This window comes from Dendrobates tinctorius, unplaced genomic scaffold (genome assembly GCF_039654945.1).
Source record: "Dendrobates tinctorius isolate UK_male_01 unplaced genomic scaffold, ASM3965494v1 ptg000051l, whole genome shotgun sequence".
Classification (NCBI taxonomy): domain Eukaryota; kingdom Metazoa; phylum Chordata; class Amphibia; order Anura; family Dendrobatidae; genus Dendrobates; species Dendrobates tinctorius.
Window position 1 is genome coordinate 24,783,879 of NW_027361719.1, and position 13,247 is coordinate 24,797,125.

At 45.3% G+C, this 13,247-nt stretch overlaps 1 protein-coding gene across 4 annotated transcripts in view; it reads right to left on the minus strand.

The window, feature by feature from the left end:
- The window catches only part of LOC141091337 (retinol dehydrogenase 7-like), a 123,886-nt gene that overhangs the window by 18,044 nt on the left and 92,595 nt on the right, over window positions 1-13,247 (minus strand). For all 4 annotated transcript variants that reach the window (XM_073576867.1, XM_073576866.1, XM_073576869.1 and 1 more), the window contains one exon: window positions 2,241-2,572. In XM_073576867.1, coding sequence (XP_073432968.1) covers window positions 2,241-2,553 — 313 coding nt within the window. In that variant the 5' untranslated portion in view covers window positions 2,554-2,572. The remainder of the gene's footprint in view (window positions 1-2,240; window positions 2,573-13,247) is intronic.

Consider the following 13,247-nt stretch of genomic DNA (forward strand, 5'->3'; position numbering starts at 1 on the left):
GAGAGGATTAGATACACAGCTCAGCAGTCAGCATCACACAGGATAGGATTAGATACACGGATCAGCAGACAGTATCACACAGGAGAGGATTAGATACACAGCTCAGCAGTCAGTATCACACGGGATAGGATTAGATACACGGCTCAGCAGACTGTATCACACAGGATAGGATTAGATACACGGCTCAGCAGACAGTATCACACAAGAGAGGATTAGATACACAGCTCAGCAGTCAGCATCACACAGGATAGGATTAGATACATGGCTCAGCAGACAGTATCACACGGGATAGGATTAGATACACAGCTCAGCAGTCAGTATCACACAGGATAGGATTAGATACATGGCTCAGCAGACAGTATCACACGGGATAGGATTAGATACACAGCTCAGCAGTCAGCATCACACAGGATAGGATTAGATACACGGATCAGCAGACAGTATCACACAAGAGAGGATTAGATACACAGCTCAGCAGTCAGCATCACACAGGAGAGGATTAGATACACGGCTCAGCAGACAGTATCACACGGGATAGGATTACATACACGGCTCAGCAGACTATATCACACAGGATAGGATTAGATACACAGCTCAGCAGTCAGCATCACACAGGATAGGATTAGATACATGGATCAGCAGACAGTATCACACAGAAGAGGATTAGACACATGGCTCAGCAGTCAGTATCACATAGGAGAGGATTAGATGTCCAGCAGATGGCCAAGTGTTTTGAAACAGCAGGGAGCAGCTCCTCCTATGTTTTGCAAGAGCAGGGGAAGCATCTGGTTGGGTGTTTTGGAAAGAGCAGCTTGGTCTCCAGGAGCTCGTCCTGTATCCTCTCCTACAGCTGGTATGTGCAGAGTGAACATCCAAGCCCTGTTATGCTGGAACAGTACAGCATCCAGGGCTTGCAATGGAGTGTAAATGGAGCTAAAAAGAACGCACTGAGCTCTAATAAGATAGCGCCTGGCCACAGCTACAGCTGTGAATTGAGCTGCCCACAGAGGCGTGGCCAGTTCACTCCTGATGCTGCTGCAATGAAAGAGATAGGGTCGGGAGCCGACTGTTATGTCTTATGCCCAGGGACTGCCGTAAATAAGCATGGAAAGTGTCGTTCAGCAGCCAGCAAGGTAAGATGGCAGCCCCCAGTGGCTGCATTAATACCGTACAAAAAACAATCCATACACACCACTGAGTCAAGCTTAGGGGACAATACCTTTTTATACTATTTTCTTTTTTACATTAAATTATGAAAAAACACGGCACCTTCCCTTTAAGAAAGCCCTGGATGCATGTGTATTTATACCAATATCTAACTTTTTAGTACCGTTTATACTCGTGTATAAGCTGTCTCGAGTATAAGCCGATGCACCTTATTGACTTGAGTATAAGCCAGGTATGCATTATCCTCTCTTCCCCATCCTGGTATGCATGGTTCCTCATCCCCATCTTTCTCTGCATGTCTCCTAACCCCCATCCTTGTCTGCATGGCTCCTTATTCCCATCATTGTCTGCATAGCTCCTTATTCCCATCCTTGCCTGAATGGCTCCTTATTCCCATCTTTGTCTGCATGGTTCCTTATTCCCATCCTTGTCTCCATGGCTGCTTATTCTAATCCTTGTCTGCATGGCTCCTTATTCCCAACCTTGTATACATGGTTCCTTATTCCTATCCTTGCATGCATGGCTCCTTATCGCCATCCCTGAATATATGGTTCCTCATCCCTATCCTTGCATGTGTGGCCTCCATGAGAAAAGCATAAAAAAAATCCTACTTACCATTTCTGCACGCCCTCACAGCATCTTGTTCCTGTGCTAGCAGTATCTGCTGCTGAGCGATCACGTGTCCCTGCTCATTAAAGTAATGAATATTCACCTCTCTCCATGCCTATGGGGGTGGAGAGAAGTGAATATTCATTACTTTAATGAGTTGGCACCCGTGATAGCCTAGCAGCTGCAGGAAGCCGATGGTTGCGGCTGTAACTGTGCACGCTATAAGAGAAATGAATATTCACTGCCAGTGCAGTGAATATTCATTTCTCTTTAGCAGCGGGCACAGGCTTTAGCCACAGCTGCCAGCTGCTGTCTCCTGTGACCCGCTGCCCGCCGTTCCTCCTTCCTCATCATCTTCTGTTAAAATTACTTGTGTATAAGCCGAGGGGGGCATTTTCAGCACAAAAAATGTGCTGAAGAACTCGGCTTATACACGAGTATATAAAGTAATATGTAGTACTCACCATGATTTCCAATAATATTAGAAACCCACTTGGCAGCTGAGGTGACACTCTGACTATCTGCAACATCTAGAATTACTGTTTGTAAGTGACTCGAGGCCTCCTTCTTCAGATTCTCAGCTCCTTTCTCTGTTAGACATGAAGCCAGAACTTTCATGCCACGTTTGTCCAGTTGTTTGGCCAGCAAGTTTCCAAATCCACTGTCACATCCAGTGATAAACACATACTTATCGGTGAGATTCTCCAATATCTGACTCTGTCTGTACCATCTATACAGGAAAATTAGACCCACCAGGACCAGAAGAGAAAGCCACATGGCAGGATCTTACTGTAACCTGGAAAAAAAACAAATAATATTTTTATTTCTTAGAAATAATGATTCTTCTACATGTGCTATACAGTGGCTTGTGAAAGTATTCCCCTCCCTTAGCTTTGTATCTATTTTTTGTATATTACAATCTGTATTTAAATATTTTTGTAATCTGATTTGTGTGTGATGCATCAGCATTAAATAGTCTAAGTTGGTAAAGTGAGAAAAATATAGGCATAAATTAAATGTATGCTATAGATAAATGGTGTGCACTCTGTTTGGCATATGGTAGGTGCAGGCTGAACCTGGAGCAAGTCCAGTTGGAGTCATATAGATGAAGAAACAGCCGCACTCAAGATATGATTTTTCATATGCAAAATATAGATGAATTTATTGGAGTCACCACAGCAATAACAATAGGGTATCAAGGTAACTTTTTGACCCAGTTATGGGTCTTTAGCAAACCTCACTGCAAAAGATACTGTAGATATACAAAAAAATTAGTCACAAGAAATGACACCATAAAAGTGCTGTACATAAATGTGCATAAGTGGATATTTTACAAAATATATATAGAAAAAAATATATATACATAATTGCCTATGTCTCTGGAGAATATAGAGTGCAGCATTAAGATGCAGACTAGAAGTGCAAATTAGGAGCGGTGAGTGGTTGTCACAATATAAAAGCAATACAGCTGCTGTTGTTAATAATGGGGCAGTGTAAACATGAAAACTGGCCTTGAGTAGGAAAAGTAAACTGTAGAGAAGAGGCCACAGCCGAATAAAGCAGAGGTCCCGATTAGGGCTGAAAAGAAGATGTGATACTACATGAGAATAAAAATAATAATGGAAGTAGCAGTACCCCAGCCAGTATCCATATAGAGGAAATGAGGCAATTAAATGTATGGCATCAAATAACACAAAATTGACATGTGCCTATGTATTCACCCCTTTTGTGATGAAGCCCCTAAACATTTCTGGTGCAAGCAATTACCTTGATAAGTGACATGCTTAGTGAAAGGAAGTGTGCATTCTAAGTGTCACATCGTCTGGCAGTATACACACACCTTTTCTGAAAGGTGACAAAGGCCAAAGGTAAGCCCATAGGAGCTGCAGAGTTCCCAAGCAGAGACTGGAGTATCTGTCCATATGACCACAATAAGCCGTACACTCCACAGAGGTCGCCTTTTTTAAAGAGTCAGCACATGAAAGCCTTTATATACACTCAAAAAATTGTAAGGCTCATTTTGAGTTTGCCAAAAGACATGTGTGAGACTCCCCAAATGTATTGAGGAAGGTACTGTGGTCAGATGAATCCAAAATGCTACTTTTTGGCTACAAAGTATCTGGTGCTAAATCAACACAGCTCACAACCCCAAGAACACCACCCCCATAGTGAAATATGGTGGTGGAAGCATCATGCTGTGGGGATGTTTTTTGTCAGCAGGGGCAGAGAAAATGGTTTGAATCGAGGGGAGGATGGATGATGCAAAATGCAAGGATATTCTTGAGCAAAACGGATTTCAGTCTGTCAGTGATTTGAGATTGGGATGGATGTTCACCTTCTAACAAGACTTACCCAAAGCGTACTGCTAAAGCAATGCTGGAATGGTTTAAGGGGAAACTTGTAAATGTTTTGGAATAGACTTAGTCAAAGCCCGAATCTTAATCCAATTGAGAATGTATGGACAGACTTGACAGAGGAAACCATCTAACTTCAATGAGCTGGAGAAGTTTTGCCTTGGGGATTAGGCAAAAATCACAGTGGCAAGATGTAGAAAGCTCAAGGAGGCTCTACAAAGTACTGGCTTTAGGGGGATGAACAGTTATACACATTGACACTTTCAGTTATTTTGTCCTTTGTTGTTTGATTCTCAAAAAAAAGAAAATCTAATGTTCTTTTCAGGAATTGATGAAAGCCCTAAAAAACACAGATAGTCTAGGTTGTGAGGTAGCAAAACACAAAAAATACCAAGGGGGTGAATACTTTCACAAGCCGCTCTATAACATTTCACTAATCATTATATATTAATACTATTCTAAAACAATGAAAGAAACCAGATATTATTGGGAAAGGTTAAACTCTGCAAGAAAAATATGCACTATGTCATGGATATCATTGCCTACAGCCCAATCTTGCTGCACACTCTATATAATTTATGAGCTACAGCTGCCAAACAACCTTGGATTTCATTTATGGTTGTCGGCACACAAGTTAATAGTACACAGGTTGTTTAACACATATTGTTAGTATAATAATTAACATAGTGGGCAAAATAGATTGGAAATACAGTACTTCTCACCATTATTGGCACCTCTTCACTTTTTCATAGACTGTACAATATTTTCAGAAATAATTGGAAATGTACCAAAGTTATATACTCAGGATTTTTTAATTAGTGTTCCAAAGTAATACAATAAAACATAGTTTTTGAACTTACATGTTGCAATTTCAAAGAAGAAATAGAATAAACAGCATGTGCAGCAATAAAGGCACCTCTAATTAATACTTGATTGCACACCATTTGGCATTGATGACAGCCTTTCTTGTAGCCATCTATAAGCTTCCTGCTGTTCCCAGCTGGTATTTTCTCTGAACTCTGCCTTTGCAGTTTATTCAAGCTTTTGAATGTTTGCAGGGTTCTTTTTCCCAATGGCAGATTTTAGCTCACCCCAAAGATTTTCAATGAGATTGAGGTCAAGACTCATTGCTGGCCAGTGGCCATTTAAAAACAGTCAATTTTTTCTTTTTCAACCATCCCTGTGTACTTTTGGATGTGTGCTTTGGGTCATTGTCTTGCTGGAGGACTCATGATCTTCGACTCACACCAAGTTTTCTTACACTATGTAGGACATTTTGCTCTAAAATCTCTTGTTAATTCTCTGATTTTATGATACCTGTAATAGAGTCAAGGCAAGCAACCCCACAGCATTATGGATCCTCCACCATGCTTAACTGGTGGTAGGGTGTTTTTTTTCTTATAAGCTAAATTGCATGATCTGTAAACAAACTGTTGCTTTGCATTGCCAAAAAGCTCTACTTTTGTTTCATCTGTCCACAGAACATTTTCCCAGAAGGATTGTGGTTTGTCAAGGCAAAGATCAGTTGTTCCTTTTTATGTCTTTTCTTCAGCAATGGTTTTTTCCTTTTTCCTTGGCTTTTTCCGATAAAACTCTACTTGGGTTAGTGTGCAGCATATGGTACTTGCTGAAACCATCACACAAGACTGTTTCAGGCTGGCCTTCAGGTCTTTGGATGTTTGACATGTTTTTCCACCATTCGCACCAACCTTGGTATCTCTTGTCAAATTTACTTTCTCCCCCAAGTCCAGAGAGGTTTTTGATGGTACTATGCTTGGAAAACTTCTTAACAACAATGTACACTGTTGAAACTGGGATAACAAGGTCTTTGGAGATGACCTTATACCCTTTGAAAGTCTTGTGTTTGCTAATAATAGCAGTTATAATGTCTTCATACAGATACCTTGTGTCATGACTCTGTTATCAGGTGACCTGGGACCACGGGCTTCTTCCCTGTCTCTAACACTAGGGGGTGCCCTTGCTCACCCTGTCCACTGTGATACATCTGAAGGTGAAGATGCCGGGGCCACATACCTTGCCTTATCTGCCCTCAGTCAGTACCCTTTCCCCATCCAGGGAAGAGGGGAGTAGTAGTGTACCGTAATACACCAACCAGACTAACAAGAGATAGTATGACCAGGGAAAACTGAACCTACCAGGAATACAAATATTCACTCACATATAACAGAGGAATGAACTGGGGAGTGGAGGATGCGGTAAAACCAAAGTTGGAGAAGAAAAGGGAATGATCACTCTTACTAAACCAAGCAACAGTCACAGATAAACCCACCAAACACCTTCTCACACCAAATACTATCCTCCCAGCCATGCAGCAAAAGCTAGCTATGACGATGTGTGTCAGTCAGGATCCAGGTTATACAGGGGATAGGATTGGCTAACCGTGCTCAGCTTAGAGCCCTAACTCCCAGAGCTCTCAACATGGCTGATTAACCCCTGTACTGCCTAAAGAAATTTATGCCTTTTAAAAAGCAGGTGAAGTGCTTCTTTTCAGTGCAGGAGTAGGAGCAATTAGACGCTGCGGTCTTCTGGCTCCTCTCTGTCACGGTAACCGCATGATACTTTGTCTTCAATATTGTAAAAAAGCAACAGGGCATATCATGGATTTTTAAAACACTAAAGTCATTATTCATTGGCTAATTTATGTCACATGGGCATGGGCAACTATTCACAGTTGATTCTCATTTGTGATTTACTACAGGCAAGTCAATGAGTTTCTATACTACTTTAATGTAAAGGGCGCCAATACCAGTGTCACAGCAAGCTTTAAGTTTCTCTATTTTTCCCTCCCATTATTTTTTGTTTTAAATTATTGATTATCATTTGCTCTTTTGTATTTAACATGAGTGATCTATACAAAAATCTGTTTCACTTGATTATTTTTTTTCAGGAGATATTTCATATTGTGTACTTACACTTCATTGGTGCCAATAACTATGAGGACTATATAATATTTCAGCTCAAATGCATCAATTGGTCGTAAGGCATCTCTCTAGGCAAGGAATAGTGACATCTGAGAGAGCCAAAGTCCTACATTATTATTATTATGCATTTATATAGCGCCATTTATTCCATGGCGCTTTACATGTGAAAAGGGGAAATGTAGACAAGTATAGTAAACATGTGTAAGACAAGGGACACACAAGTACATAAGGAGAGGGAACCCTGCCCGCAAGGGCTCACAGTCTACAGGGATGGGTGAGGATACAGTAGGAGAGGGTAGAGCAGGTTGTGCTGTGGTTCAGTAGACCGAGGATCATTGCAGGCTGTAGGCTTGTCGGAACAGGTGGGTCTTCAGGTTCTTCTTAAAGGTTTCCGTTGATGGTGAGAGTCTGATGTGTTGCGGCAGGGAGTTCCAGAGTATGGGGGAAGCACGGGAGAAATCTTGTATGCGGTTGTGGGAAGAAGAGATAAGGGGGAGTAGAGAAGGAGATCTTGAGATGATCAAAGGTTGCATGCGGGTAGGTACCTAGAGACCATGTCACAGATGTGTGGAGGAGACAGGTTGTGGATGGCTTTGTATGTCATGGTTAGGGTTTTGAATTGGAGCCTCTGGGTGATAGGAAGCAAGTGAAGGGCCTGGCTTAGGGGGGAGGCTGGGGAATAATGGGGAGACAGGTGGATTAGTCAGGCAGCAGAGTGTAGGATGGACTGGAGCGGAGCCAGAGTGCTAGAGGGGAGGCCAGAGAGTAGGAGGTTGCAGTAGTCGAGGCGGGAGATGATAAGAGCATGCACTAGTGTTTTTGTGGTTTCGTGGTTGAGGAATGAGCGGATCCAGGAAATATTTTTGAGTTTGAGGCGGCAGGAGGATGCGAGGGCTTGGATATGTGGTTTGAAAGAGAGCGCAGAGTCGAGGATAACCCCAAGGCACTGAGCGTACGGGACTGGGGAAAGAGAGCAGCCGTTGACATTGATAGATAGGTCTGGTGGAGGGGTAGAGTGAGATGGGGGAAAGATGATGAATTCTGTTTTGTCCATGTTCAGTTTGAGAAAGCGAGCAGAGAAGAATGCTGAGATAGCAGACAGACATTGTGGGATTTCAGTCAGTAAGGAGGCGAGGTCGGGTCCAGATAGGTAGATCTGCATGTCATCGGCATAGAGGTGATACTGCAAACCGTGGGATTCTATGAGCTGTCCCAAGCTGAAGGTATAGATGGAGAATAGTAGGGGTCCTAGGACAGAGCCTTGGGGAACACCGACAGACAGGGGGCGAGGTGAGGAGGTGGTGTGTGAGAGGAAGACACTAAAAGTTTGGTCTGTTAGGTATGATGAGATCCAGGATAGGGCCAGGTCTGTGATGCCAAGAGATGAGAGAGTCTGTGTAGCAGGAGGGAATGGTCTACGGTGTCGAAGGCAGAGGTCAGGTCCAGGAGAAGGAGGACAGAGTAGTGTTGCTTGCTCTTGGCGGTTAGTAAGTCATTAGTGACTTTAGTTAGGGCAGTTTCAGTTGAGTGATGCGGTCGGAAGCCAGATTGTAACCGGTCAAAGAGGGAACAGGAGGAGAGGTAGGAGGACAGTTCAAGATATACATGCTGTTCCAGTAGTTTTGAGGCGTAAGAGAGAAGAGATAAGGGAGGGCTTTTTGAGGATGGGTGTGATTGAGGCATGTTTGAAGGATGAGGGAAAGACATCATTTGTAAGTGAAAGGTTGACAAGGTGTGTTAGAGATGGGATGAAGACTGTGGCCAAGTTAGGGATGAGGTGAGACGGGAGTGGGTCGAGGGCACAAGTGGTGAGGTGTGATCTTGACAGAAGGGTGGAGAGCTGATCTTCTGTCATGGTGGAGAAGCTGGCTTTTGCAGAACAGGGCTGAGCGGCTAAGAGGGGCATTGGGGGCTGGGGCCAAAGTTTTGTCTGATCGTGTCGATCTTCTGCTTAAAGAAGGAGGCAAAGTCTTCAGCAGAAATGAGAGGAGGGGAAGGAGGTGCTGTGGGACGGAGTAGAGAATTGAAAGTGTTGAAGAGCTGTTTAGGGTTGTGAGACAGGGAGGATATGAGAGATGCGAAGTAAGATTGTTTTGCGGCAGAGAGCGTGGACTTAAAGCTGGCAAGGGACTGCTTGCATGCGTTGAAGTGCTCAGTAGAATGGGTTCTCTTCCATCTCCGTTCAGCGGCACTGGAAACCCGTCTCAGTTCTTTGATCAGGCTGGTCAGCCAGGGCTGCCTGTTGATTGTTCGAGTTTTGCTCTGCGTGAGGTGGGCAATCGAATCAAGCGTTGCTGTTATTGTGGTGTTATAAAAGGTAGCATCTGTGTCATGAAGGGAGAAGGGATTCAGAGAGTGATTGTAAATTGAGGTGTTTGAGATTCCTGCGAGGGTGAGCGAGTTTATGGAGCGGGGGTTGCGCAGTAGGAGAGGAGAGGGAGGAGAATGTCAGTAGGTTGTGGTCAGACAGGGGGAGGGGGGAGTTATTGAGATTAGTGAGGGAACAGAGACGGGTGAAGATAAGGTCCAGTGTGTGACCATCTTTGTGAGTGGCCGCAGAGGACCATTGAGTGAGGCCGAAGGAAGCCGTGAGCGATAGAAGTTTAGAGGCAGCCGGGGTGGAAGTGTCAATGGGGATGTTGAAGTCGCCCATGATGATGGTGGGGATGTCAGCAGAAAGGAAACAGAGTAGCCAGGTGGTGAAGTGGTCGAGAAAGGTTAAAAACATGGTTAAAAACATTCCAATTTTTACTTCTTCATATTAGAAAACCTAGTAGACTCCTAGTTAATCAGAAATAATTAACAGCAGTAAAAAACAATTTGTTGATAGAATATTGCAATAAGTGCTTCTTTCAATCTAAGAATTAGAAATAAAATATTGTGGGTCTAATAAGATTGTACAATGGTTGTGCTAACTTTTTTAGGGCTCTTTCACATATTCTTATAAAGTATTTCTGATACTGGAAAAAACATTACCGGAGATATCAGTGTACATGTGTAATACTTGTGGCATATATGTGGCAGTACCACACGTAACAGCGCCTGGGAAGCATGGGTACTGTTTGCGCTGTTCCCCGTCGCCCGGTGCTGAAGACAGCGCTCATCATTTTCCCTTGCTCGCACTGCGATCAGCACTAGCAGAGGACAATGTTGATAGGTGTATTAAACTGATAACAGCTATAAATAAATTAAAAAAAAGCAGTGTGGGTTCCCCTGTATTTTTGATAACCAACACAGTAGAAACTGAGAGCTGGGGGCTGCAACCCTCAGCTATAAGCTTTAGTAAGGTTGGTTATTAAGAATAGAGGGGTCCCCACACTTAATTATTTAAATAAATAATTGAAAAAAAAAAACAGTGTGGGCCCCCTCTGTTTTTTTACAAACAGCCTTGCCAAAGCAGACAGCTGGGGGCTGGTATTCTCAGACTGGTAAGGGGCCATTGATATTGGCCTCACCAGCAAAAAACAACAGCCTGCAGCCACCCAGAAATGGCACATCTATTAGATTAGCAAATTCTGGTGCTTTTCCTGGCTCTTCCCACTTGCATTGTGGCAGTGGCAAGATGGGGTTTATAGCTGTGGGGTTGATGTCACCTTTGTATTGTATGGTGACATGAAGCCCACAGATTAGTAATGGAGAGGCATCTATAATACGCCTATCCATTATTAATCCTATAGTTGTATTGTAAATAAACACAAAGCCAGAATAAAGACCTTTATTTGAAATAAAAACAAGACACACTTTTCCATTTTTATTTAAAAATAGCAAACAGTTATACTCACCTAACGCCCATTCCATTGAAGCCATGGTCTCCTGTAAGAAAACAAAAATAAAAAACAACCATCCCTCACCTGTCTGTTGTTATGCCGTAATCCATGTCTGGGGATAAATAGTTTTCAACCTGGATGGTGCCAAGATGTAACAGACATGAACAACACTTGCCACTGCCACATGGCAAGTGGGAAGAGCTGGGCAAAGCACCAGAATTGGCGCATCTAATAAATATGCATTCTCTGGGTGGCTGCAGGCTGCTATTTTTAGGCTGAGGGGGCCAATATCAATGCCCCTTACAGGCCCCAATTGTCTACTTTAGCAAGGCTGGTTGCCAAAAATGGGGGGGACTACACACCTTGTTAGGCATTAGGTTCCTGCCACTGCGCAGAAGGAATCCAGAGCCTTGCACCCAGCGGTCTCCCATTCTTCTTCGGTCACAGTGGAGCCTGCTCAGCAGATTCGTCGGTCCCGGCGCTCTGCCCAGGCCAACTCCGTGGGTTTGCTTGCTGCTGCCACCTCTGGCACAGCTATGACAATGCAGCCTGCTTAGCAGCAAGATTCTCCAGGGACTAAGTCCTCTTGTCGGGCCACTGAGCATGCCCGTGGAGTGATCTCCCATTGGAGATCGAGGGTCATGTGCTCAGGTCCTGCTCGTGTTCGGATTGGCCCATCCGAGAAGCCAGGAAGGTACCGGATGCCCGTGGCTATAAAAGGTTCGCATGGCCGCTCGCCCATGCGCTAGAATAGACTGAATTTACAGACTATAAGGTGTGAGAGATGTATGCACGTATGAATGTATCTGGTGACTGACTCATTATGATACCCCTACCCTTGATACGCATGTGTTGTGCAACCTAGCCTGCTAGCGCCCAGGCTTAGGTGTAGGTAGCTCAGGGTTTGAGTCAGACATTGGTCCTCACCAGTGATCCAGTATGCCTCAGTGCACGTGCTCCACACTCCACTGCCAGCGTCTTTAGCGGCATTCGTGGCAGCGACGCTGCGCGCTCAGTGGGCCTAGAGGGACTCTAACTCCGTGTCCTTGGGGTAGCATTCTGTGGCCATACACTGTGCGCTCTTTTAGCCGAGCTCTGTGAGCACAAACAGGCTCTGGCGTTTAAGTTCAGCGGTAGTGCGGCCCTGTGAAGCAACAGAGTCCGCCCCCGTACACACCGGGTGACGATAACCCGCGTGTGTTTTTATAGTATACCGCCATATAGCATCTGCCATTACTGAGCAGCAGGTTACCACCCCTGCACGGTGGACCCCGGGCAGCGAGCGCACCTTATTACCATCTTTATTATTTGGTGTGTTCCGCCAGCCCTAACATTATCCTAGCGCCAGAGTCTGGCTAGTAATGGCGGATGAACAGTGACTGCTGCAGTAACATCCGCAGCTGAGGCTGAACGCTTGAGAGCCGCCAACCTGCCCTGCAGCTGCTGGAGGGACAGAGGCTGTCTCCCGTGTGACCACATCCATCCCTGTCCCGACTTTGTCCCGCCTCCCGCTGCCCAAGAAGTTCTCGGGTGATAGTGCTTCTTGTAGGGGTTCGTAAGCCAGTGCTCTATACAGCTGGAGCTGCTGGCCGCATAATTCCCCTCTGAGCGGGCTAAAGTGGGATTTATTATTTCCCTCTTGTCGGGCAGGGCTCTGGAGTGGGCCACACCGCTGTGGGAGCGTGGTGATCATGTGGTGCAGAGTGTCTTGACGTTCTTGGACACTCTGAAGCAGGTCTTCCTGGAACCACGAGTCACCCATGACACCGCGCTCCGGCTGCTGGCATTCTCACAGGGCTCGTCCATGGTCAGCCAATTTGCCATCCAGTTCCGGACCCTGGCCTCAGAGTTAGAGTGGCCAGATAAGGTCCTCATTCCGGCATTCTGGAGATGTTTGGCTGGCCATGTGAAGGACGCTCTGGCCACCAGGGAGATTCCCGCTACACTGGAGGAGCTTATCACTGTCTCCACCCGTATTGATCTTCGCTTCGCCGAGCGAAGGTTGGAGCGGGCCCAGTGTAGGCAGAGGTTTAGGTTGGCACCTAGTTTTGCTAAACCTCTGGAATCTTCCGATCGGGCGTCTGAGCATCAGGGGGCTTCCCGCGAGGGATCCAGGCCCCGGTCCGCTCGAGCTCCTGTGAGCTGTCATGTTTGCCGGCAGTCCGGTCACCTTGCCAACCGGTGCCCACAGCAGCTGGGAGAACGCTTGCGCATAGTGGCCGTAGGAGGCGGCGCACTAGAATCAGCAGCATTTTCCTCCAAGCTGTCCTTTAAGGGGACACTTGAGTCTGATTCTTCCACTCTGGCGGTGGAGGTTTGCGTGGATTCCGGGGCAGAGGGCAATGTTATGTCGTCAGCCTTCGCTCAATGGCACGCTATACCCCTGGTTATGATGTCTACACCAGTCA